The sequence below is a fragment of the Rosa chinensis genome, chromosome 1 (assembly GCF_002994745.2).
Source record: "Rosa chinensis cultivar Old Blush chromosome 1, RchiOBHm-V2, whole genome shotgun sequence".
NCBI classification, from domain to species: Eukaryota; Viridiplantae; Streptophyta; class Magnoliopsida; order Rosales; family Rosaceae; genus Rosa; species Rosa chinensis.
The window spans coordinates 51,272,913-51,299,825 of NC_037088.1; the positions used below are offsets into that span (position 1 = coordinate 51,272,913).

Genomic DNA, 26,913 nt, shown 5'->3' on the forward strand with positions numbered 1-26,913 from the left:
GTCTATGTACTATACAAGGTGAGGATGAAAACATAACTACTACGGAATAGCTGGTGCAATATGATTGGGGCAACCCAAGATTTTCAAGGGACTTGACCCAAAAGAAAGGAAAAGATTTTCAAGGGGCAAGATTATTACTTTGGAGATTTCGTGCTTGCCATTTTCCAAATTTCAAAATTCAACTTGCTTCAAGTTCATTGGATCATTGTTAAAGTACAGCGAACTCAGTGACAGTACCCTTGCATGCACAGACCAAGGTACATCACTTTTGTAAGGCTTTTCACGACAAGGATTGAACAACGAGCAATGAGGTCGTCCATGAACTTCAAAATAAATATTTTGCAATCTTTGAAACGTTATTTTAAGGTTAAGCATGACATCTACAAGCATAAAATTAAGTAAATATTATTTATTGGTGAGCTGTGATATATTGGTAAGTTATAATTCTAACATTATAAAAGTCATGAGTTCAATTCGTACTGACATATGTAAGGGTGATCAGGTGGTGTAAGGATTAAAATTAAAAATAAAAACAAAACAAAAAAAAAAGTAAAAATTATTAAACATGAATCAAAATGTGAAAATCATTTTGCACTATTTGAAAGATATAGAACAAAAACATGCATGGTAATTCTACATTCATCGAATCATTGTGTTTTTGGTAATATATATATCGACCAAATAATTAGAAAACAGATGCAATAACGGAAGAAAAGTTGATAAAGGACATAAATGAATGTTGTAGACTGTAGAGAAAGAAATCAAAAGGTAACGATAAGATTCGTGAAGCTAGTAGACTGGTCTACAAACTTAACGTACAGAACAATTTTCTGGAAACTGGACCACTTCTAGTACTAGCTACTTATAAAGCTAACCTAACTTCACTGGAGTTTTACTCTTATTCTACATAACTCCAAACAAGAACGTAACCATCAAGGCGCAGGAGAGGCTAACGTGTCACCTTAGGGTTGGGTCTTGTCCCTACAAACCCTAGAATCGCATGATTTCTGGGAAGATAGAACTTTGCTTTTCCATTATTATTTCCTGTAATTATTGCTTTCTATTTGTTTCCCTGAAATCAAGCTTTTCACTTTCGGGTACAAAGCTTAATTATGAACTTTTCAAAGTAGTAGTTTTGATTGGAATCGGTCGTGCCAAGTTTTTATAGATATATGGTAATATGGGTGGATAAGGTCTGAGTTTCCAATATACGAAATTAGAAATGGCATAATCAAAAGTAATGGAGAATATGCATCTGGAATCTTGGATTGAACCAAAGGCATCTGCCAAGCTGAAATGGTCTTTGTTTGTTTGATTTCATATGAATCATGACAGTACCCGTGAAGTTTTTGAACTGTTTGAGGTTGACGTTATATTTTGCAAAAGTTGAAGTAGCTAGATCACAAAACACAGTGATCATTAAAGTAGAGTAATGTTATTTTTTAAAAAAAAGAGTAGAGTAATGTGTGGCAATGATATGTTAGTGGATAAATGATAAATCAACTAAACAAGAAAACGATATTCAGACTTATAACAATTCAATTGAGTTTTTATGGTTTCACCACCGTGTAATTTTTTTTAATTTGAGTGTGCAATTATTTAGTTTAGTGACATAAGTGAGTTCGACTCAAGTACAACCGATTATTGTGTAATTAAGCCTTAAACAATGTATTAAGCCCTAAACAAAGTATGAGATCCTTTCAAAAAACAAAGTATGAGATCGATGTTTAACATATGAGACTAAATAAGTAAATATTGGAGTGAACTAGTAATCATATTCAATCTTTCCGGTAAATGACGGATCAGTCTGGGAATATATTCAATTCAAATTGGCCGGTCAGCGGGTGTTTCGATGAACCGAGGCATTTCGTTCCCATGCCAAAAACGTTGAAGGTGGCATAAGTGAAAACTAATTCTAATAATGAAGTTATCGCTTTGATTCACTTAGCAGTGAATCACTCATTTATGTTATGTATGTTATTGTGTTTGTTTTCTAATGTAAAACTTTCCATCTTCACTTCATGATTGGTCTGCATCAAGTTAGACAACCCCAATGATCGATTTCCATATTGGCAAAATGCCACCTATAAGCACCCTGAATCATATATATCAGAGTATTTGCAATAGCGCTTTCGATTAGGATTTGCCTCAGTCCAACTTACTCCATCTAAGCCTTCGAGTTACATCAGTACATCACCTGTGGAGTATTCTAACGGTGAATTCTATAATAGCCTCACATATTGTATCTTTGAGTTGTTATTTTAAGGATTGTTTAGTCCTTGAGTTTGTGACCATAAAACACTTCAGTCTCTGACCTTCTAATTTACACGTTTATCTTTGAGTTGTTATTTTAAGGATTGTTTAGTCCTTGAGTTTTTGACCATAAAACACTTCAGTCTCTGACCTTCTAATTTCACACGTTTAGTTCCTGTACTTCAAAATTTCAGACCAATAGGTCATTGCCGTCTAAAACTTTCGTTAAGTCGCTGTAAAATATCTATTATGCCCTTAGTTTTTTTATTATAAATAATTTATTCCTTTTTTTCTAATTCTTTTTTCTTTATTTAATTCTTTTTCTTTCTTTTTATCTCTTCTCCTCCACCCCCTATGACCTCCTCTGCAGCCTCCCCTACACCGCCCTCCCCCATGGCCACCGACATCAGCAATTCAACCCCTGTCCGCTTCTACAGGAGACTTCGCCAGTGCGACCTAAACCCGACACGGCGGCGGCGGCGGCAGCAGCAAGGATGAGTGGGCCTGCTTCAGTAGATTTCCAACGGGGTATAGAGGCCATGACTGGATCGGGGGGCGGAAGCTGCAACAGGCTTGGGTTGGAGGACTAGGAGACCATGCTGTCTGAAACAGCGTCACCTGCCATTTTCAATCTGAGCATTTTCATGCTCTTGTGCTAAACCCATAAATTTCCGACTCACCCTCCTCACTGCCACCTCCAAATCCATGCCCCAATCCCCACCGCTATCACCAACGCCACTGCTCCGCCGCCCAAAACCAAGCTCCCCAAAAACAAGATCAAATCTCGTCCCTCCATCGCCGCAATTGTCACTGACCCACCCTCCATGCCTTCACCACAATTGTCTATCATCAAAGCCACAAAAGATCGAATTGAATTCAATTCCACAAAACCAGTTTCGACCCTTCTTTTGCTATGTTCTAGAGCAACTCTTGGCATGGCTTATCTCTTCTTCTCTATCTCTCCTCCTGAAACATAGAGCATCATTACACAAAGAAACCAACTCGACTCACTAATCGAGAGATGAGTTTGATTATTTAAGGCTTTGAGTCACCCGACTCCACCAAATCGACTCACCCCAATTCAACCTCATCCCTGAAATGAATTGGGCTTTCGCTGCTTTGCCTTAATTTTGAGGGATATTCGGAGATTGGGGATTGAGATTTCTTAGCCGTGTTGGGTTGCAAGATGGAGAAGGGAAGCTGCTTTTCCCTTTTCTGAGAACCAGGAAGAGAGAGAGAGAGAGAGAGAGAGAGAGAGAGAGAGGGGGGGAGGGATCCGAGGAAGGAGGAATCAAATACATGAAGAAATAAATAGAAAGAGAAAACGGGAAAAAAAAAATTCCTTTTCCAAAAAAATAAAATAGTTAATTAATTAAAAAAAAAACTTAGGGCATAATAGATATTTCGCCACGATATAACAGAGGTTTTAGACTACAAGGACCTATTGGTCCGAAATTTTGAAGTACAAGGACTAAACGTGTGAAATTAGAAAGTTAGGGACTAAAGTATTTTATAGTTAAAAACTCAATGACTAAACAGTAATCATCTCCAAGACTCCACCTTAATAAGATTATCTCTCGTGATCCCACTTTTTTTTTTTTTTCTGTTTCCGGAATTGTTACTCTGACTATATCCTAGGTTCCCCCTTGACAGACGTGTCACGACCATACCTGTTTACACATATCCCACTGCTAGTTGCATACTTGCATCACAGAGCACCAATATTGTACCTATTAATTTACTCACTTGAGCGATGACAAGTGTGAGTTTTCACGCATAAGACATCGATATAAAAAGCCCAACTCTTTTTAATAGATGTTATGTGTCTTTTGCTGTGTAGAATTTTCACATTACCTATTCACATCGAATCATACAACTCCAACAATTGGCAAACTTCGTAGTTGCAAATAAACTTTCTTTTATGTGGTGTATCCAATTGGCCCAACTATACAAAATGCTTCTTTTGCATTGCAGAAATCAAAGCCCAAATATAACATTTGTTTAGAGCCTCTTCTTCCTTCAATGATTCACTTCAGTCCAACTAGAAACGAAGCCCCAAAAGACAACCCAACATCCGATATAGAGAGAGAGAGAGAGAGAGAGAGAGTTGCAGACACATCCAGAAACAGGTCACACACAGCCCGAAAAGGGCCAGCGCCCGGCGTTTCGGCACTGACACAAGCTTCGCTAAACGGAGACGTGGCCGAACGGCACAATGAAAAACAAGAGGAATCCGGAGTGACACGTCAGGCCGGTGCCGCTGGAATTGGAGAGAAACAGGAGGAGGTGGGTTGAAGTGTAAGTACGTAACTAGCGGGTGGACGAAATGTGTAAGCTACTGTGGTCCGGTGCTGCATGCAACCGCACATCTGGCCGGGAAAAATACAGTGGGCTTTAACAGTCAGTTACGATTTATGAAGGTCGGGACAAACCTTGTATGTCAGCTTTGCAAAAGTTTACAATGGTGCTGGCTCGCATGAAGTTGGAGTTTTTATTCTCTGGTCTGACGAAAATGACCCTGATTAGATCAAGTGGATGTTGCTTCTAATCATCTCCATATATAAAAGATAATGCTCTCGAGTCTCAAAATATCAATTTATCCTAGATATTCTTCCCATTTCCTTCATGTCATCTTTGTTGCATATGCATGCATGGAAGGCAGGTGATATTCAGTATAAAACTGAAATATGAGAGGATTAGTTTGATCAAGGCAATTTAGATATACCACTTAAGAAATGTGATGCAAGTTACACGCAACTATATTCTGTGCATGTTTTTAATGAAAATATACGTGACTCACGTAACTTGTGATTTTATATATATTAGGTTCGTAGATTTTTATATCAATCGCATTAATAGGATCCAAATACTATACTACGTTTTGTCAGTTTTAAAACAAAATCTCATAGTCAACGAAAATACCATGAATATGAAAATGAGATCTTTTATCGAAACAAAAAAGAAAAAAGCCCCTAATAATTCATTTACTAGTGAATAGGGCTGGGCGTCCGGACCCGAAAGACCAAGGACCCGACTCGAACCGAGGAAAAAAGCCAGATTCGGTTCGGTTTTAGAATAGAAATTTCGGTTCGGTCTAAAGCCCGACCCGAATTCATGTAATCGGTTCGGTCTCGGGTTCCATATTTTCAGGGCCCGAAAGCCCGAACCGACCCGAAAGTTTTCCTTTCTCTTTTCTTTGCAGGATGACTTGTAAAACGTTCCAATGTACAACCTAGAAAGGTTCCCTTGTAGTTTCCATTAGGATAGTTATATTCTTGTGATACTTTACAATTTATATATTACAACACAGTGACACACCTTATATTAGGTTGCCAGAAAGAGACCTATCCAGGGGCCCCGTGGCTGCTGGTGGCCTTCGATTTTGTAGCTAAATGAAATCTTTATCTTGATCACATGTAACATATACAATGATGTGGTGTTGGGCATTAGAAAAGGAAAAAAAAAATGTTTCGTTTTTGTTTTTCGGTGGAAAACTGAAAATAAATGTTTGGGCCCGAAAAAGCCCGAAAACCGAACCGGCCCGAATGGGTTCGGTTTCTGTCGGTTTTCAGTTTACAAAAAGACCGAACCGCCCTGAACAGACATTTTCGAGTTCGGTCTCGGTCTCACTAATTTTCGAGCCCGGCCCGACCCGAGCCCAGCCCTACTAGTGAATGCAATTAAAGTCCAAAGTAGATTAATATATGTACATTCACTTGTAAAACTACAGGTATAAGGCAAAGCCTAAGTCTATTAAAAACATGTGAAAATGTTTAGCCCTAAGATTTTAACTGGATCTACAGGTTGTCGATCTCCTACTTTTACTTTACAAGTAATCAATGGTAAGGAATTTGCTAGATCGAGTTGTAGAGTTTTACTTAAAAACTAATGGTTGATTAAGGTGGGAAACCCCAAAGAATCTTGAGGGCATTTTGGACCATAAGAAATTTATTCGAAGGTGGCAACTCCTCCAGACCTCCAGTCCACGTGAACAGATTCTTCATGGCTGTTTCTGTAACCTCCTTATATATTAAAAACGTGAATTCCTCCAATTATAGTAAAATCCAGATCTTACTCCGAGAAAGAAAGAAAGAAAATCCGAGAAAAGAAGAGGGTTCTGAAACCATCAAGATCGATCAACATCAAAATATTCAGAATCGCGTCTAAGTTCACTTTGTATTCAGTATCCTACATTCTCAGATATCGATCACCTCGGGGATTTTCAACCGGAATATCCTCAATCGTCGGCGCTCCGGCCATCATACCCTCCTGCTTCAGTTTATGGTCTCCTTGACAATGTGATACTGTGAAAGTCGACAAGCCTTCACATTTATCGCTGGCGAAGTTTTGAGGTACCTTCTTCACATATATTTTTTTTCTGGGTCCAAAGTTTTGTTATTTATTAGCAATATAGCATGATTATGTATTTATGTATTGGCTTTGGTCCTTGCATTTTCTGGACTTGTTTTTATAAATAGGAGAAGAAGAAAATTGGGAGCCGTGTTTTTGTGAATTAGTGTGGGAGATATATTCCTTTTGTTATTTGTTTTCGTTTTTTGTTCTACAGTCGAACCATAATTCATTTCAAAGAGCTAGAACACAAAAAACAGCAATGGAATATTTTTCCTAAGTTGTTCCCCAAAATAGAGAACATACTACAGAAAAATAAATATTCGTAAAATGATATGTAGTTTTAGATATTCGAATCATGTAGTAAACTGACCCAACAATAGAAAAAAGAGAATCACTTGGTTAATGGAGGTTTGCTGGGAGAATATTGAAATTTAAAGCGTGAATATTAAAGTCATGGAAATTTTTTACTAGTGGTTATCGATTGATCCATACTACCCTATTAGTAAAGTATTTAGTGTTGACATTTATAGCCTTCTTAAATTAAAATACTTTTGAAACCAATTTTCTTAGTAGAGAGGGCAATAGAGTCAAACCAAGATAAACACCCATCACTCCTTGTCTCCTTGACCACTTTCCAGTCACCTAAACCCCCCACTTCGGCACTTCCAGACTCTTAGTTGCTTTATAAATGAAGTGTGTTTGCATATTTAAACCAATTGGGGCTTGAGATATTGTTATGTACGTGATATGTGACATTGTCCGATATCCATTCACTGCATTCAGAAATAACTTTTGAAGCTTGGAAAAGAACATAGGTACTGTTATATAATTCTATTTCAGGTGTCGATCGTATTTGTCTTCTTCTTTTGTTCGTATTTTTTTACTCTATTGAGATTTTTTCATGATAGAATCATATAACGCATTTACGGTAACGCGCAACCTCTTCCTACACTTATTTCAATGATTTTCAATCATATATGTTATTCTTTATCAAGGATTAAATAATAACAGTTTTAAGACTTAAAAACTCCTTAAAGTAATGGGGTCGGCTTTAACTTCCGTTAATCAACTACCTAATCACGATAATTACTAGAAACTTTGAAGTAGAAACAAGTATGACGTCTAAGAATTTTCAAGCAGATCACAACTATCATAGGTTTGTTGTCTTGAAAAAGATAAACAAAACAATATTAGAAGAAAAACAAGTTAAAGTGCAATTCCTATAAAAATAGATTGGAAGGGCGGATACTCCTAAGGTTTGGTTAGATTTTTGTCGATGGGGCGAGTCGGGGTAAACCATTGAAACCTAACAACCAAAACTACCAAAGATTTCGGACCAACCGTTCCTAGAACAAAGACAGCTAAACCAAGCCCCATATATGAGATTTATGATTGCTTCATGTTGAAGAATATTGTGGCCAAAGAAATTTAGATGCAAGAAACTGGAAGAATCGATTTAATTATTTTTACATATTGGTTGCAAGTTGCAACAACTATACCCTCTAATAGAAGCAATCAAATACTATGACTGAAATTTTTAGGTGCACCGAATTATTTGAAATCCATGTTCTTTTAATAATTAGTAATTATCACGATTTATGTAGAATAATTATTGTGAAGGAAAATTAGTTCTAATAACTGACTACCTAGTTCGAAGTTTGTTTCCTTAATTACTTTCAATATGCTGATTTAGTTTATTATAAACAATTTTGAGTTTGCATTTAATCAAGCCTATTCTAAGCAAGTGACACTTTATTTCCAAAGAAAAAATTGACAACTACCTCACCTGTTTAAACGCTCAATTGTAAACAAGAAACATCTCATAAAACTTATAGAAGCATTCCTTATAGAAAAGTAGGCTTGTAACATCTTAATTAAACCCGAACTAACTCCTTCCGGGTTGGAGCATTGTACAACAATGAAAGGTCCTTGATTGAAATTGTTGGATTTACCAAAAAAGGTAAAAACCTTGTGAAGGGTATCTATTTGCTCAAATGAAGGCTTGTTTTAGGCATAAAGTTACATGGAATTTCTCGACAATATGGTCCAAAGAAATGTGGTCATCTCTTAACAAATATGCCTTGTAAGCTTATTATTGGTCAAACCCTAAAATTTAAAGTGCGTATGCTACATTGGATATTTACGATAAAATCATAGTTAAAAGTATATTATTATCATCTACGAAATCTACGATTAAGATCTCAATTTGTTAATTTTAATAAAACCTTAGGAGAGCTTTTTTCTCTCAACCCTAGTTGTAGACTACAAGACTACACCCTAACTTCTTCACTTCTTGTCTTCGATCCTATGGCTTCCCTTGAAGCTGTGACTGCAAGTTTTGTTGCATCCCTTGCGATAGCAGAGGGTGATGGTGCTCTTGATCTTGGCAAGATTGGGGGTGGCCCTATTCATCGTTCTTCCCAGGCTTTGCTCCTCGTGAAATCTTTGATACGCCAACTTGTTGACCCATCTACTTTCAACATTCGCACTTGGGTGGTTGACAAGGGTTTCCAAGTTCAAAAGAAGGTGGGTGTGGCTCCTTTGCGTCTCACTTACCCTACTACTGATGCTGTTCAAGAGGGTAGCCCTATAGATAAGGGCAACGGGAAGCTCTAAGCTTTCTGTTTCTTGGTACCTAGCATGTGACGCTTCAAGTCTGTTGCTATTTAAGTTTAGTTTATCTAATTGTACACCAATTGAGGTCTTTAGGCGATTAGGGTTACTTTAGCAAGAATTTAGGTAGTGTTGGATTTTCCCTCATATGGCTAGGTCTTTTATTGTGCTCACTTTGTAAGACAACATATGATGTACGTGCCTTCTGACCATTGATAAGTTAATGAATTTATCTCTTTCTCAAAAAAAAAAAAAAAAGCATATTATTATCTATATTGGTGATGGATTCATGATGTTCTCGAATATTACTATGTATTGATTTGTCCAGAATCATAGCGATGTTTTTGTCCAAATAGCATGTTTAATGACTTTAAAACCATAATGATTAATGGAATAGTTTATAGCCTTGTGAACAAAATGGTAATTTCCAAATGTCTTCGTTGTAAACAAGGAGGAGGTAGTTGATTACAGTGTGCTTATATAAGCCATTACCACAACCTAGTACAATTTCAAGAAATTGGTCGAATAGCCAATCTGACTAAAGAGTTAGACATTGTTCGCTAACCTAGTTTGATCATCATCTTCCAGGGCGAATTATATTATAGTCCATTGCAAAAGTTGAAGCTTCTCTACCAAGAGCTTTGCTGATATTCGCTTGCACTCTGTTACAACCATGGCCTGCACTTCATTATCTATACCTAGCTCTCCGGCTTCAACGAGGACTATAGACGTCTTCAAGGAGCAGAGTGGTCTTCGGCGATCGCAATCCAGCAAAGACCTTTACAGACGTGCAAATATTCGGAGGTCTTATTCCGATAACCATCTTTGCTACTGCATTAGGCCTATTCATGCTGCGTCAGCCCAACCAAAACTAAAGAACAGCCGGTCCATGGGGTTTTTCCCCTTTCAATTTTCGAGCTCCATTCTACCAAACTCGGTTAGATCATTTTTGTTTGATGCAGACACGAGTAAGCATACGAGCACGGCAGAGAGGGAAATGGAAATGATCGATAACTCTAGGGAGAGCGGTGAAGAAGAAGAAGAAGAAGATCATGAGATAAAGAGAGCCAATTGGGTGGAGAGGCTTGTGGAGATCAGAAGAAAATGGAGTAATAGGCAGCAAAAAGAAGTTGGGGATGAAGACAGTGTTTGTCACGAAGGTGATGGTGATTGTGAATGTGGAGAGGGTGGTTGTTTAGTGGATTACAGTACAGATGAAGATGATGGAGAGATAACTTCAGAAAGTTTCCAAAGGTTATTGGTCAAGGTACCATGGTCTGATACCAAACAATTTTCTCAGCTAGCCTTCTTGAGCAACCTGGCATATGTAATACCATTGATAAAGGTATGTCAATGTCTTTGTTCAGCATAGTTCATATATCATACACTTCGATTCAAAAGTATAGATGTTCAAAAGTCGAGTGTCTCAACAATGTGAAATAAATCCCTAGTATTATTGCCTGTGCAGGCCGATGATTTGAAGAGATATTACGGCCTACAGTTTGTAACATCTTCATTAGTAAAGAAAGCAGAGGAAGAGGAACTCAAAGAAGGAATTGATCAGGACTCTACTCGTGTACCTGTAACTGACGAGGAATCCACTTCAGAGGCAGCTGCAGACTCTGAGCAGAAGCATTCAATCCATCCATCTGTTGCTTACGAAATTGCTGCCTCAGCAGCATCTTATGTTCGCTCGCGTGACATGGATGGTGGTGATGTAGAGAATACATTCAGAAGTGGAGACCAACAACAACAACGAGAGGAAGGAGGGAGCTCCCCCCGAAATTATAAGTCGGAGGTAGCTGTTTCCTTAACAGCATCAACGATGACAGTCGTGGTTGCAGCAGGGGAAAAACAAAAGCAAGAAACAGCACAAGACCTTCGGTCACCCCAATCTGCACCTTGTGAATGGTTTGTTTGTGATGACAACAGTACATATACTCGCTGCTTTGTGATTCAGGTAATTTCTTAACCCTTCATCCAGATGGTACTCTAATCCGACACGAGATGTTGTTCAATCATAACTAAGCAAATGGTTCATGACTTGCAGGGTTCGGACTCCCTTGCGTCCTGGCAGGCAAACCTCTTCTTTGAACCTACAAAATTTGAGGTAAGCATAAGATACGTACAGAACTACTTACTGGTTTTTGTCTTGGAAGAAAATGAGAAACAGCTGAATGAACCTGTTATAATCTTGCACAGGGAACAAATGTACTTGTTCACAGAGGAATCTATGAAGCAGCAAAGGGGATGTACGAGCAATTCATGCCACAAATAATCGAGCACTTGGATAGATATGGAGAGCGTGCAAAGTTTCAGTTCACTGGTCATTCTCTTGGAGGAAGCCTCTCTCTTCTAGTCCACTTGATGTTACTGACCAGGAACTTTGTCAAGCCCTCCACTCTTCGGCCAGTTGTGACATTTGGCTCACCATTTGTGTTTTGTGGAGGCCAGAGAATACTAGACGACCTGGGTGTCGATGAGAACCAAATCCATTGCGTGATGATGCATAGAGATATTGTCCCAAGAGCCTTCTCCTGCAACTACCCTAACTATGTGGCTACGCTTCTCAAGCGTTTAAATGGTTCATTTCGATCACACCCTTGTCTGATAAAAAACGTAAGCATCACTATGAAAATTAACGGTATATGTCACTAGATTATGGTATATATGATCAACTCTTTTTCTAAATTCAAAGTTTGCCCAAGTTCAATAATTCATTTCTTTCATTGACTGTCTTTTTATGCAGAAAATATTGTACTCTCCTATGGGTAAAATATTCATTCTGCAACCTGATGAAAGCTCGTCTCCGCCACACCCTCTTCTCCCCTTGGGGAGTGCCCTCTATGCTTTGGACAAAACTCAACATGGGTACTCTTCAAGCGTCCTTAGAACCTTCTTAAATTCCCCGCATCCGCTAGAAACCCTAAGCGATCCTACAGCTTATGGTTCGGAAGGTACAATCCTACGGGATCATGACTCGAGCAACTATCTGAAGGCTGTGAATGGTGTCCTTAGGCTACACACAAGAAAGATTGTTCGTATAGCTAGGAAACAGAGGAATGTCTTGTGGCCGCTACTTACTTCACCATCCCCACACACATGGAACCATGAAAATAATCTGGAGAGCGGCAGATTGGTGACGAAGGAGATTCTCACAGGAGTTTAAGACCATTCTTTTGGGGGAATCTGTACATGCATTTAGAGTATGTTCATAAAAAGTAGAGGAATAATTCGTTCTCTTTGTTCAATGTACATCTCTTACCCCCTGAACTCTGTATCGATATTGCCATCATCGACTAATAACACAGCATAAAATGTAAAATCTTTGACACAACTAGCACAAGGATCAAAGGCAACCACCCGAATGTACAAGAATGAACAGTTACTTGAACAATTTCTTATTGTAAAGGTAGATATATTCTTTCAGCTGATGATGCAATTTTGTGTGGATGATTCTAGGGACAAGTTATAGAATCATTCTCTTACCAATAAACCAAGAGTAACCACGCGATTCACTTTATCATCTTATTGTTTTCTATCTGAAACAGAGTAGAATAAGCACAAACAGGGTTTCAGGATTCAGACTCTACCACCAGCAAAAAAAAAAATTGCTGAATTATGAACTTAACTAAAACAAGCAAGACTGATACACAGTCAAAAATTGAACTCTCTTCAACACTTCTCTTTTCTAATTTCTCTCGTTTTTTTTTTATCAATTAGAATAAGCACAAATACAATTTCAGAATTTTGAACCACAATATGAGAAATCTGAAAGTTAACTTGTAATAGCAACTAACAATAGTAATAAACTGAACACTGTCTTCAATAAACGATGCACTTCAGGGCAAATAAAGATTAACAAGTAAAAATCGGAGGTTTTATTTACCCTCATCAGCAGCCATGCCTTCTTTTCCCTCTCTTAAAAACAGCATCGAATGGGATGAATGAACCATTAGTCGGCTTATGGCACACAAAGCACTTCTTCTTCTTTTGATCACGCTGATAATGAAAAACACAAATAAGGTTAGAAAAAAACTTTAAAGCTATTATCTTTTGGATTCATAAAATTTAAAACAGAAACTGAGAATGATGCACTAAGAAATATTATCGATCTGAATTACCTTTAGTGCACAATGCAAACAGAAGTGGTGTCTGCATTTAGTTACAACATGAACAACAAAAGGTTTCTTGCAGATGGAACATGCATGCTCATTGTCAACTTCTTCTTCTGCTTCAGTTTGCTCCGAATCACGAAACTCATCGAGACCTAATCTTTTCTTCCTTTCTTCATCCCTCTCCTTCTCCAACTGCCAACCAGACTCGTAGTCCCCACGATCATGTGAAAATTTGCAACTTCCTCCATACCCACAAAAACCAGTTTGTTTGTAATCCTGCAAATGTCTAGCTGATAATCTATTCTTCTAGAAGTATTAATGTAAGCAGAAGCCCTCCGAGGCCCATTAGCGCCTCCTGTTTTGCTCTTCTTGGGGGTTTCTTTTTGAGTTGGCTCGACCTGGTTCCGCTTTCGAATGTTTTGCTCCATGCGATCAATGGCGTCTCGAAGAAAACTATGGAAGGGAGAGTGAGACCTAGATATACTAACAAAAAGTTTAACACCTGAAGTACCAACCTCGATCAAACCAAAATCTGTTTAGCTAAAGCTAAAAACCTTGAGGTCGACTTGGGGGTCTAAAATCTACGGGAAGACAACGTCCTATTTGAAGAGGCTCGTGTGCAAATAGGATTGAACAAGATGGACGAAGTGTTGGTCAAGTGGAGTCCATGTCTTCAGAATTGAACAAGACCAAAAGAGTGTTAGTTGGGCCTAACCCAAATGGAAACTTTTCTAAACTTTTATAAGGTCACTTCTAAATAGTGAGATGTTCTAAAAACCTCACTCACATGTGAATAAGGAAGTCTTGATCATATGTCTAAGAAGATTTGCCTCTGGTTATGTACTTATGAGGAAACTTTGTAGAAAAATTCTCGTGAGGTTTATTGAGTTTCCAAACAACGACCATCGTATATAAGTTTTGTCTCTGTTTTCCTATACAGTTAATTAGAAGTTTCTACGGTCTGAAACATTTTTAAGAGTAAATTGATGATCTTTTTGTTTACAGTGAACTATGATCAATCGTGGTGAGGAGACACCTACTACAGTGTGAAAGTAAGAGATTTACTTTGGATTCAACATTCAGCAAATAGCGTGATGAAGTTTTTGGGTGAGTCCAATATTTGAGGCCATGCCCTAATCCTCTGCTGGCCCGGCACTGTATAACCCAGAAAATTTTAATTTCCCAAATTTATATTTTAACAGCTTTATTTTTTGTTTGGTCTTTTTCAATCTCTCTTTTTTCTTCTCCAATAAATTTTTCCATTTGAAAAACCCCTCACAAATGCACCCCACAACCTGACAACCTCCTCCTTCCCCTCCTCCTCTTTCAGCAAAGAAAAAGCAAAAAAAATAAAAAAAATAAAAACCTGACAAACCTCCTCCAATCCAAATTCTATAGGTCTGTTTGTTTTAACCAAAAACCTAATTTTGATCAATTCTGGTTCAATCTAATGCCCTTTCTCCCTGCCCACATTTCTTTTTTTGGTCCCTCTTCTTCTTCTACCTCCTCAGCCCCCTTCTTTATTCTGATTCTTCCACACTTCCGTACTATTGGGATTCCACTCTTCCTTCTAGGGTTCTTATAACTCTCATCCCTCTTTCCCACCAATCTCCCAATCACACCCTCCTTTCATTTCTTTTAGGGTTTCGTCCTGTTTCGGATTGTGGATTCGATTTTGATTGTATTTATAATCAAGTTTAATTTTTTTTTTTTATTTTTTTAATTTTAGGTACTGGGTAGGATTCAATTTTTGGGTTTCCTGAAATACCCGATATATGTGCTAGTTTTTTTTAGCAAAATATACTGTCTTGCAAGTTTTGAATAGAAGATAACAAATCCTCTCTATCTGGGTTTGTTCGTTGAAGCCGAAGAAGGAGTCTACCTTGAGAGGCTTGTTGTAATTGTTTTGGGTTTTTTAGATTGGGGAAAAGTAGACAGCTTTCGGATTTTTGTTGTTTTTAAGGAGGAGGGGAGTTATTTTTAGTGTGGAAGTGAAGGGAAAAAGGTTAAGCTTGCATGGGCGAACTTGAAGGGTGGGCACAGCCAGCAAGTGGGCTATTGCTGAATGGCCTATTGCCCAATGAAGCCGCCTCCGTGATGCGAGTGCTGGATTCCGAGCGATGGACCAAGGCGGAGGAGAGAACTGCAGAGCTTATTGCCTGCATTCAGCCCAATCCACCCTCAGAAGAGCGCCGAATTGCCGTTGCCGATTATGTGCAGCGGCTTATCATCAAGTGCTTCCCATGCCAGGTTTGACATGTTTACACACTATTATTGTTGGTTCTGGTAGAATGCCAGTTTAGCTATATAGGGTGGAAAATGCATTGTAAAGTTGTCATCTTTGCTGAATTACTGTTGGTTTAACTTTAGCTATGAAGCATTTCATTGTAATAGTCTTTGCGAGGTGGTGAGAGCACAAGTATAGTAGCTTAAGGCAATGAGAACTGAGAGGGGACCCGATAACTTATATATCCTTATAGGAATTCTGACACTTGTCCTTTGGGAAATGGCATAGCATGAGATGATAAGAGAGAGCTTCCTATATCGATGAACAGCCCTCTCTTTTTGTTCTCCTCTACTTCAAGAAGAGAATATGCCTTTCTGACAGTAAGTAGCGGTTGCATCACAAGGAAACAATTGAAAGTTGGATCTTGAAATGTGGGTGTGGTTTTTAACCGTAGGCAGCTTGAGAGGAAAGAGATGAAGAAATATTAAGCTCTGATTCATGGAACATCTGAATGGAAAAGAAAGGTTGATTAGGCCAGATCCTTAGGAATTACATTCGCCTACCTACAGGCTTGGTCGGTATAATGAGTTCTGTTTCTAACATTTTTGAATCCTACTGCATCTCTATGCATGAATCAAACTCTTACTTAGCGCTGCCTCTGGTTTTTCCTCTAGCGTCTCCATTGTCTTATATGGCCCTGACTTTACCATTCCCCATCTTTCTTAGAATTCAACTAATGTGTTCAACATTGGTTATCTCTTCATGCTTTTCATATTGGCAAAGTTGGACTTCATGATACTGCTATGAAATATTGCTTGCTAACCTTTTTCTTTTTTTCCCTAGGAAAAAAAAAATTGCCTGCTAACTTGGTCCATAGGTTCATATTTTTCCTATTTCATATTAGTATTATAATTAGTAATATGGTTATGATTGTGTGCAGGTGTTCACTTTTGGGTCTGTGCCCCTCAAGACTTATCTGCCTGATGGAGATATTGACCTCACAGCCTTCAGCAAGACTCAAAGTTTGAAAGACTCATGGGCCCATCAGGTTCGTGATATGCTGGAGAATGAGGAGAAGAATGAGAATGCTGAATTTCGTGTCAAAGAGGTTCAATACATTCAAGCTGAAGTAGGTTCCTCCTAGTAGCGTCTACCTTTTTATGTATTAGATGATTTATTTTATAAATACTTGTTGTTCCTTCCATGTCGAGAAAGAATTCTTTTTATTTTCTTATTCTTTTGGCCCGGTTCATCATTAGTACAATACTTGATTCTTTCTATATCTTGGGTGTACGTGTTGGATCACAAGCATTAATACTTCTCTTTGTATATCTACAGGTAAAGATAATCAAGTGCCTTGTGGAAAACATTGTAGTAGACATATCCTTTAATCAGCTGGGAGGCTTGTGCACCCTTTGTTTCCTTGAGGAGGTGAATGGTGCATCTAAGAATAGAAACCTTGTTAAATGCAACTTTGCCGTAACTAATTGTCTTGTTTGCTTCTGCAGGTCGATCATCTCATAAATCAAAATCATTTGTTCAAGCGTAGTATTATACTGATAAAGGCCTGGTGTTATTATGAGAGCCGAATACTAGGCGCTCACCATGGACTTATCTCCACCTACGCTTTGGAAACATTGGTTTTATACATTTTTCATGTTTTCAACAACTCCTTTGCTGGACCACTTGAGGTGGCTATCATTACCTTTGCAGATTATATTTGCATTATACTTTGTGGATGCTTCTGAATGGTTTTCTTTGCTATGCAGGTCTTGTATCGCTTTCTAGAGTTCTTTAGTAAGTTTGACTGGGAGAACTTTTGTGTTAGCTTAAGGGGTCCTGTGCCCATTAGTTCTCTTCCAGATGTAACTGGTATTGATAATTTGCTTGAAATTTTTATTTAAAATTTTCACCTTGAATTACCCAAGTTTCTTGTTTGTTTTATGTTTTCCAGCTTAATTTGTTATTGTTTATGGTGCAGCCGAACCTCCTCGAAAAGATGGTGGAGAGTTACTACTAAGCGAAGTGTTTCTTGATGCGTGTAGCTCAGTGTATGCTGTCCGCCCTGGTGGTCAAGAAAATCAGGGCCAAGCTTTTGTTTCCAAACATTTTAATGTTATTGATCCTTTGAGAATCAACAACAACCTTGGACGTAGTGTTAGTAAAGGTACATAATTTGGAAACTATATGCTTTTGGATCGGTGCTTGTAACACATTTTCCTTCAATTGTGGTTTATTTATGTTTCTGGCCAGTTTCGTCTTTCGTTTAGAGTGGAAAGTATGTTGGTTAGTTGATTAGTGGTACTTTAATTTGACTGGCTTTGTGGGAAACAACATATGGGAGAAAAAAAAAAAAAGGGTTTTTTTACTTGAAATAGCAGTGTTGGAATTAGTTAGATGATATTCTATTTGTATAAGGAAATGGCGACATTGCAGTTGCAGATTGTTAAATATAAGAAAATAGGGACAATAATAAGGGATACCCAACTATTAACTTTGTGTATACATGTAATCTTGATTGGTCAGTGCTTAAATGTTTATTGCTCAATGTGATAATATTGTTTTAAGGTGGAACTGTGCTAATGTTATCGTCTATCTGTTGGTCATTTACACCTTCTTGTAAGGTATAAACTGTGTTCATATTGTTGGTGTTGATATATGGTGCACTGTGTATGCGTTTTGCAGGTAACTTCTTTAGGATACGCAGTGCATTTGCATTTGGGGCTAAAAGGCTGGCCAGGTTGCTTGATTGTTCAAAGGAGGATCTATGTTTCGAAGTAAATCAGTTTTTTCTCAACACTTGGGATAGACATGGAAGTGGTCATCGACCTGATGCACCACATAATGATCTTAGGCACTTGCGACTTTCAAATGCAGACCACTTACATGGGTCTGAGAATCGCAGGAACAACTTAAGCGGCAAAAAAAATGAAAGTTCCTCCGGTCGAGATACTCAAGGTGAGGGAAAACATGGTTCACTTAGTGTTTCCTCTCAGCAGGGTAGTTATCCTATAGAAAGCATATCACGGAACAGTGTTTTTTCTAGTGTAACTGATGGTCAAAGCCAAAAGAATCATGTGAACATGAACATTGGGAGGGCCTCTGATCAGATTAGAAAGGAAATCAATCCCGACCTGGGTGCACATGTGGATAAAGGTCAGAGAAAACCAGATAGCTTGGTTAATGACCTTCACGGGAGGTTTCTTTTTGCAAGGACACGCTCTAGTCCTGAGCTTACTGATACATATAGTGAAGTTCCCTCTCAAGGTCGGCGGAATAGGGCCCCAGAGAGTGGGAAAAGCCAAACTTATTCCACGAGGTTGGATAATAGCAGGAGGAAGAACCTTGAGGCTGATAATTTAGCAAGCCACAGATTTAGATCTTCAGCTGATGATCCTTCATCTGCTAACCATATTCCATCCCATCAAAGCCTTGATGTTGTGGTTGATTCAAATAATAGCTACCAGGATGAATCTGGTTCGAGTACTATTGCTGAAGATTTTCCGTCTATTTCAGGGACACAAGGGATGCACCAGGAGGAGCAAGATCTTGTTAACATGATGGCATCTTCTGCAGCTCATGGTTTCAATGGACAGGTTCATCTTCCCCTGAATTTGGGTTCTGGTCATTTACCATTTCCAATCCCATCTTCTGTTCTTGCTTCGATGGGATATGCTCAGAGGAATATGGGTGGCATGTTTCCCACAAATTTTCCCTTGATGGAGAGTCCTTGGGGAACGAATATGCATTTTCCTCAAGGTGTTGTTCCGTCACCTTTAACTCATTATTTCCCTGGCATGGGGTTGACATCAAATCCTGAAGAATCGGTGGAACCTGGTAATGAAGATTTTGGTTCTGTGGAGATGAACTCAAGTGAAACTGATCATGATTTCTGGCACAACCAGGAGAGGGGATCTACTAGTGGATTTGATCATGATAATGGAGGTTTGGAAATGCTTGAGGCAGATGATAGGCAACAGTCAACCTCAGCTGGTTATAACTCCCATCCTTCATCTCGGATAGGCGCTGGTGTAAGTTCTATGCGAGTTCAACAAAAGTCCCCTAAAGAAAGCCGAGATTCAACGAGAGAAGATCATGTCGATGATTTTCAGTATCAAGATAACCGAGGAAATGAGGTATACTTTGATGACCGAGTGAGTTCTAGGTCGTTGTCGGCCAATTATACTAGTTCTGCAAGAAGCAAGACCTCCTCTGAGAGTTCTTGGGAAGGATCATCAGCAAAAGTGTCAAAGTCAACAAGGGAAAAACGGGGCAGAAAAGCTGCTCTGTCAACAGCTCCATCTACCTCATATGGGAAAGGTAAGAGTGTGTCTGAACATTCTTCTACTCAGGCAGATGATGAAAACAAAGATTGGAATCTGCCAACAACTTTAGGTGCTGAAATGGTAGAAAGAAGCACACTATCTCAACCTGTTGCTTCCTTGCATGTTCCAAGACATCAAATGCCGGGTTTTGAACCATCTCAAACAAGTGGATCAGATTCGCTGATGCCTTTCCCAGTTCTCTTAGGGCCTGGCTCACGACAGAGAGCTACAAATGATTCTGGTGCTACCTACACATTTTATCCTACGGGACCTCCAGTTCCATTTGTTACAATGCTACCATATTACAATTTCCCAGCAGAGGCAGGAACTTCAGATGTATCAAGCCAATTCAGTAGGGAAGATGGACCTGAAAGTGATTCTGGTCAGAACTTTGATTCAGCTGAAGGAATTGATCAACCTGAGTTAAGAATTTCTAACTCCATGGGAAGGGTTGCTCCTATTGAGCCTTCTGAGTATAAATCTGACATCCTTCACAGTGACTTTGCCAGCCATTATCAGAATTTGCAGTATGGACGGTTATGCCAAAATCCTCGGCATTCTCCACCTATGGTTTATCCTTCACCTGTTATGGTGCCCCCTGCCTACTTGCAAGGGCGATTTCCTTGGGATGGTCCTGGGAGACCTCTCTCAGCCAATATGAATCTCATCACTCAGCTTATGAATTATGGCCCTCGTGTTGTTCCTGTTGCTGCGCCTCTCCAGTCTGTTTCTAACAGACCTGCTAGTGTGTATCAACGCTATGTTGATGAGATTCCAAGATACCGCAGTGGGACAGGGACCTACCTTCCAAATCCTGTAAGATAATATGTACCTGTTCCTTTGGCTTATCATCTTGAATTTTCTTTTTAGTATTGTTGGAGGGGAATTGTTTTGATTTAATTGCAAGGTCCTTTTCGTTGTTTATTCAAGTATGTTGCACCTAGACTGGTGTGGTTTATGAATAGTTAGGCTTTTGTTGAAGCATGATGTAGAAAAGGAGTTTTGCCATGCCAAAACTGTATTAGGTGATAATAGATCCTGCTGTAGTTTTTAGTTTATACTTATCTCTAATTTTTTCTTTTAAATTACTGTAGAAGGTTTCTGCAAGGGACCGCCATACTTCAAGTGCAAGAAGGGGGAGTTTCAATTATGACAGAAATGACCACCATGGTGATAGAGAAGGGAACTGGAATGCCAACTCAAAGTCACGAGCTTCTGCACGCAACCACAGTCGCAGCCAAGCTGAGAAGCCAAATTCAAGAGTAGACCGTATGGCAGCTAGTGAGAGCCGTGCTGAGAGGCCATGGAGCTCACATAGACATGATTCATTCCCTTCATATCAATCTCAAAACGGTCCTATCCGCTCAAGTACTACACAGAGTGGTTCCACTAATGTGGCATATGGCATGTATCCACTACCAGGCATGAATCCCGGTGGGGTGTCATCAAATGGACCTACCATGCCCCCTCTTGTCATGCTATATCCTTATGATCAAAATGCTGGCTATGGGCCACCACCTGCCGAACAGCTGGAGTTTGGTTCTCTTGGACCAGTGGGTTTCTCAGGTTTGAATGAAGCTTCACAGTTAAATGAGGGGAGTCGGATGGGTGGAGTATTCGAGGAACAAAGATTTCACGGTGGCTCAACTCAACGATCGTCACCTGATCAGCCTTCCTCACCACACATCCAGAGGTAGTTTGTTTGGGATTCTTTTGATCTTTTTTTTTTTTTTTTCTGTTGGCTTGGTGATGACAATGGTCGATTCGAGATTTCTGTCTTATGGCCAAGTCCTGGAAGATTTCATTCAGACTCTCTGTAGTTATTTTTACTTCATTGGGATTGTCTTGTGATGCTTTTAATTATGTTAACAGGGGAGTTTGATTACTTTGCCAGAGCAGTGGCTGCAAGGAATTATCAGGATGGAAAATGAGGATCTCCCGCGCGTAGCATATCCAGATCAGGGAGGGTAATGGCCGGTGATGGAAGAAACAAGAACCGCTCCCATTATCAAGTGTTGTTCTCACCACCCCATTCTCAGAAAGGAAGAGTTAAAATTCCATTCGATGATTCTTAATATCTTATCACACTATGCCTGCTTGGAGCTTTTATGTACACTGGGAAGTAGTTTACTTGCTCCCTTTTCTTTCTGGTTAACCACTTACTCCCTTTTCTTTCTGGTTAACCACTTGCTCCATTTCAAGAATACAATATTGGTGGTGGCACATGATGATGACGATGATGCTTGTGCTGGTGAAGGGGAGAGCAGGACCCGGCGACACAGATTCAGATTTAGTTTAGGACTTGTAACACTCTACTAAACTAGAAACTTGCTTTAGGTTCAATCAAAATTTAGGATTTTATCTTTCACATAGATTATTAGGGTTTTCATTCAGAATGTGTACCAGTTCCCTTTTACGTACTGTTGTTTAAGATTTTACAGTGTAGCAATAACTTCACAATAGATAAAAATTGGGTCATGTTCGGTTACCTTGATTTTTTTGTTCTTCACCGTTTGTTGAATTGAAAGTCATTCCTTTTGTCAAAGAAGATAATATCCAGTCATGCTGCACCAACTCTTTATATAATTCAAAAAATAAAAAGAAACTACTACTATATGCAGGATTTGTGAAACATACTTGCGAGAATTCTATAGAGACCCAACAGAGACATTTAAACTCCAGGATCTGAAACCCAAGCTACCCTTCTCTGTTTCTTAACCATGGTTCAAAGTTTGAACGATAAATTATAAACCCTATCATAGACTAATGTCCATAGAAAAAGGGATAAATAAGTAACCAATCTGTAAATTATTAGGGGAATGAATTGAATTCATAAATTATAAATCTTTACAATCAAAATTCAACTCCTCCTCCACATGAGGAGATGGTTCCAACAAATAAACAGAATCACAACCAAGTAGTAAGCTTCATGAGCCGGTAGATGATCAGCCTGGTTGTCAGATCTCCCTGGTGTTGGAGTTTGGCAACATTCAATTGGGTGAGAAGGAATCGAAGATCTTCCACCAAGAAACCCAAAACAGATAGAGCTTCACCTCTAGAGTACGTTAACCTCAATAACCATGCACCTCCAAACAATCAGACTTGAAAACAAGAGGGAAGAATCATGCTCCAATGCAACCTGTGCTCCATATAAACATGCCTGCACCTCAGCACGTTTTGAGGAGAGAGGATTCATTAGAGAAATGCATAATCCCACCAACAAAACCTCCATTCTCATCCCTAAAAACTCCACCTAAACCCGCCACTGCACCAAGGTAATCAAATGCCGCATCGATGTTCAACTTTAGGTAACCTGAAGAAGGTGACTCTCATGCCTTTTGATTTCTATTCTTCCAAATATCCCAAAGAAGCATACACACACAAGCAAAGTATTGTTTGGAAATCACACCTAATAGACCTGAGAGCCTATTGATCTGGTAGCACAGCGATGGATCTAAATTAATCCATTGACCTGGACGCTGAATGGAAAATTTAGTCTAATTCAACTTGAACACAGCTCAAAATTATAGAATTGATAATTCAATTAACAAAATAAAATCTCTTTGATCAACTGAACAATTCTCATTATTAGATAAACTTTAGGGAACAGCAGGACAAAACTCAAATTTTATCAACATCAGCATCCTCAAACTCTATGTAACCATCGCCATTGTTGTCGTCGTCGTCATCATTGCCGCCCTCATTCGGCCTGAAACTGTCATTCAACTCCCCATAAGCCTTGAGCAACCGTGCCTCGTCGGGCATGTACTTGTGGATGACATCAGCCTTGCCATCCTGGTAGTCCCTTAGCCCGACGAGGAGAATATCGCCGGCGGCGATCCAGACCTTCTTGTGTAGCTTGCCGGAGATGTGGCAGAGGCGGGCGACGCCGTCGTGGCATTTGGCTTCCAACCGGCCGTTGCCTAACATGCGTGTGACCTGCGCGTATTCCTGGCCGTCCTCTTTGAAGAGGAGCTCGCGCTTCTCGTCGTCGGCTTCGTTCTTCCCTCTCTTCCGGTTCTTGCCTCCCTTTCCTTTGTTCTTCGGCATATTGTTTTGTTTTTCTTCTACTTCTTCTTGCTATTGGTCTTAACTTCTTATATATATATATATATATATATATATATATAGGGTTTTCTTGTTCTCCAAGTAAGAAAAGGAAATCTGGAGCCGTGAGGAATCAGGATTAAGTATCATTGATTGTTGCTTGGGGAGCAAGCTTTCCCTAATTTTATTTTTATTAAACATGAATGGGCTTTACTCCCTATAACTTATCCGACGATTGTGGTTTCATCCCGATGGAGAATCTCAATGTAGTTTCGACGAGAGAGTGTGCAATTCACGGACTACATAGTCCATAGAGAGAGAACGCTAACATCGAATCAAAACAAAAAATGAAATCACAGTGATGAAAATCAAACTATAAATCAAGCTAAATAGAGTGTAGAGAGATGGAATCAAACTTCAATGACTAATTAGAGTGTGCAATTCACGGACTAAATAGTGTAGAGAGAAAGAACGCTGAGATCGATTCGACGAGAGAGAGAGAGAGATCGTGCTTCCACAAAACACACACATTAAATGGTAGAGAACAAAAAAAGAGATAGCTGAGGCAAAATATGTATAGCAATATTAAATGGTAGAGAAAAAAAAAAGAGATAGCAGAGGCAAAATAGGTATAGCATAAAAAGAAGCTGATGATTTTGGGTCCTAAAGTGGTCTTACGTGTGAAAAAAAAAAAAAAAAAAAAAAGGTGGCCTTATGACTAATCAAAGTCTCAAAATGACACTTTTATGTAATTTTCTATAATTAGAATTTATGTTTTGATCCACTAATGATTACGGGATAAAAACATTTATGCGTTTACTAACACATAAATGAATCAGAATGATTCCGGTTAAAAGAATTTCTGCGTTTACTAACACATGAAGGAATCAGAATAAATGCAGGTCTCACATCCTTATCAGGAATCAATTCCTGAATAGTGAATACTCTGAAGAGGGGAGATGGGTTTAGGAATCAATACTGATTCCTTTTTTCTCCCATTCCACTTGTCTTCGATTTATGATTATTTTCCATTTCAATTTAAGTAAACGTGCCATAAGATTTTACTTTATTTTACACATATTTTTACACCTTTTATTAGCCATTAGATTTAAGTGTTTTTAATGGTCTTGATGGATTTCATGTATGTTGTGGCAAATGACATGGAAACAATTTTATTTTCTAAAAAAAAATAATAATAATAAAAACTTAAATGAAAATGATTTTATATAAAAAAAATAAAATCAAAATTAGAAGATCTTCTTCTTCACAAAAAAAAGAAAACAGGGATAGCCTCTTTCTTCCTCCAACTGTATGATCTCCAAGTTGATTGCAATAACAATAATTATTGTAACTGTAAACATATTCCAGCAGAACCCAGCCAGTAAGATTGCTCAGATTGAGAAAAAAAAAAAGGAAAAATTTCAGTTTAGTACCCCGTGGTTTACACTCAACATCATGTCAGTCCCTGTCCTTTCAATTTGATCAGCAACACCCCTTAGGTACCAATTTCGATCACCCGTGTCCAAAATTTCGTGGGTCGTCCATAATAGACGTCAAATGCTGATCTGGCTCTGACAAGCCCAGCAAGAAGGCCCACAAGAAGGGTGAAATTCCTAATCTACCCCTAATACATCCCATCAGCCTCCACTCGATTAACCTAATTCATTTTGAACGAAATCAAATACCTCACTCTCCTAAAATCCTCCCCGAGCGACCCAAATCTCCCCCAAAATCTAGCACCGAAATCTATCCTAAAATCGGGCAACCCTATAAAGGAAATCCTCCATTTGAAGCGTCAATGGATGAATGGAGACCCCAAAATGGGGGGGATACAGTTGCTGATGAAATTCCTAAATATGGTGAGTTGTTTTTGTTTAGAAAATTTGAATCTGGTCTTCGATTAGAGTGGGTTGAACAATGGTTTTGAAATTTTGAGGGTTTGGGTGTTCGATTAGGAATGGGCTTGGGGGTTATTGCTATAAGCTAGGGTTTAGGGCATCGTTTAGCCCTCTTCGAAGCTTCTGATTGGGTGTATAGGTTTAGGGGGTGTTATTGTGGGTGGAATGAGTTTATAAATGGCAAATTTTGTACCTTTCTTGTGTGTTTGCGCTGACGGTTTAGGGATTAAACATGTTTTTGATTTGGTGTTTGGAAATGTGAATGACTATTTTAGGGGTTTGATTGTGGGTGGAATGGGTTTATAAATGATTGTGTGTAGCTTTATTGTTGCATCTTTCATATTCAATTGAGCTGTTGTCTGTTTGTGTTTATGGTATAGAGAAATTGTGGTGTAAAGTCAGTTAAAGTGTAAAGAATGCATGTGATGGTTGTTGGGGAGCTGCTTTATGCACTTTAATATAGTACTGCATGTGTGGTCCTAATGTGGACAAAAGAAGAAATTTGACCGGAGGGCTTTTAAAAGTTGTTATTTTGTTTGGACTTGTGGTGCTTCTCATTCATTCAATTGTTTGGTTGTGTTGTTGTTTTGCATTTAATAATGGCTGATTAATTCCTTCTCTATGTTGCAGATCACCCAGATTACTTTACGGTCAAGATGTATCATGGTGGATACATCAGTGGAGGCAATTATATTGGTGGTCAAGTGAACTACTATGACCATGTAGATAAGGATCGAATGTCACTTGTAGAGGTTGATGGGATGGTCAGAGGGTTAAACCAGAACTACAGTGGAAGGAGAATAGATTATTGGTATAGTATAGGGAATGAGGATGATGGTATGACTAAGATTAAGATAGACAAGGACGCAATTACGATGTGTTGTTGTGTACCAGAAATTCGACTAGTCATCATCTACTTGGATCACTTGGATGTACATGATGACTATGAAGAAACAAACTCGGATAGTGAGTTATATATGTATGAAGATGGGGAGGCAGATTGTTTTGTAAGTCCAGCTAGAAAGAAGAGTGGAGTTGTGATTGAAGAACTCCCAGATTTTCCAAGAAAGAAACTTGGG

The 26,913-nt window shown here is 38.9% G+C and overlaps 3 protein-coding genes across 5 annotated transcripts; 2 read left to right on the top strand and 1 right to left on the bottom strand.

Annotated features, from left to right (window-relative positions):
* Nucleotides 1-6,350: 6,350 nt before the first annotated feature.
* LOC112181965 (phospholipase A1 PLIP1, chloroplastic) lies at nucleotides 6,351-12,596 on the top strand. The gene is made up of 6 exons (XM_024320371.2): nucleotides 6,351-6,605; nucleotides 9,808-10,564; nucleotides 10,688-11,179; nucleotides 11,270-11,329; nucleotides 11,422-11,838; nucleotides 11,969-12,596. The coding sequence occupies exons 2-6, from the start codon at nucleotides 9,893-9,895 to the stop codon at nucleotides 12,386-12,388; spliced, it is 2,061 nt and encodes a 686-aa protein (XP_024176139.1). The 5' UTR covers nucleotides 6,351-6,605; nucleotides 9,808-9,892; the 3' UTR covers nucleotides 12,389-12,596.
* A 2,003-nt stretch (nucleotides 12,597-14,599) lies between these two features.
* On the top strand, nucleotides 14,600-22,398 carry LOC112181964. 3 transcript variants are annotated; one of them, XM_040517205.1, is made up of 10 exons: nucleotides 14,601-15,587; nucleotides 16,505-16,693; nucleotides 16,903-16,995; nucleotides 17,073-17,255; nucleotides 17,334-17,436; nucleotides 17,546-17,731; nucleotides 18,250-18,522; nucleotides 19,081-20,705; nucleotides 20,984-21,582; nucleotides 21,762-22,398. In XM_040517205.1, the coding sequence occupies exons 1-10, from the start codon at nucleotides 15,354-15,356 to the stop codon at nucleotides 21,769-21,771; spliced, it is 3,495 nt and encodes a 1,164-aa protein (XP_040373139.1). In that variant the 5' UTR covers nucleotides 14,601-15,353; the 3' UTR covers nucleotides 21,772-22,398. The 3 variants fall into 3 exon arrangements, with proteins under 3 accessions (XP_040373138.1, XP_040373139.1, XP_024176137.1); XM_040517204.1 differs by having other exon boundaries at nucleotides 14,600-15,587; nucleotides 18,250-20,705; nucleotides 20,987-21,582; XM_024320369.2 differs by having other exon boundaries at nucleotides 18,250-20,705.
* Nucleotides 22,399-23,385: 987 nt separating this feature from the next.
* LOC112181756 (eukaryotic translation initiation factor 1A) lies at nucleotides 23,386-23,982 on the bottom strand. Its single transcript, XM_024320156.2, has one exon. The coding sequence runs from the start codon at nucleotides 23,937-23,939 to the stop codon at nucleotides 23,511-23,513; it is 429 nt and encodes a 142-aa protein (XP_024175924.1). The 5' UTR covers nucleotides 23,940-23,982; the 3' UTR covers nucleotides 23,386-23,510.
* Nucleotides 23,983-26,913: the final 2,931 nt, after the last annotated feature.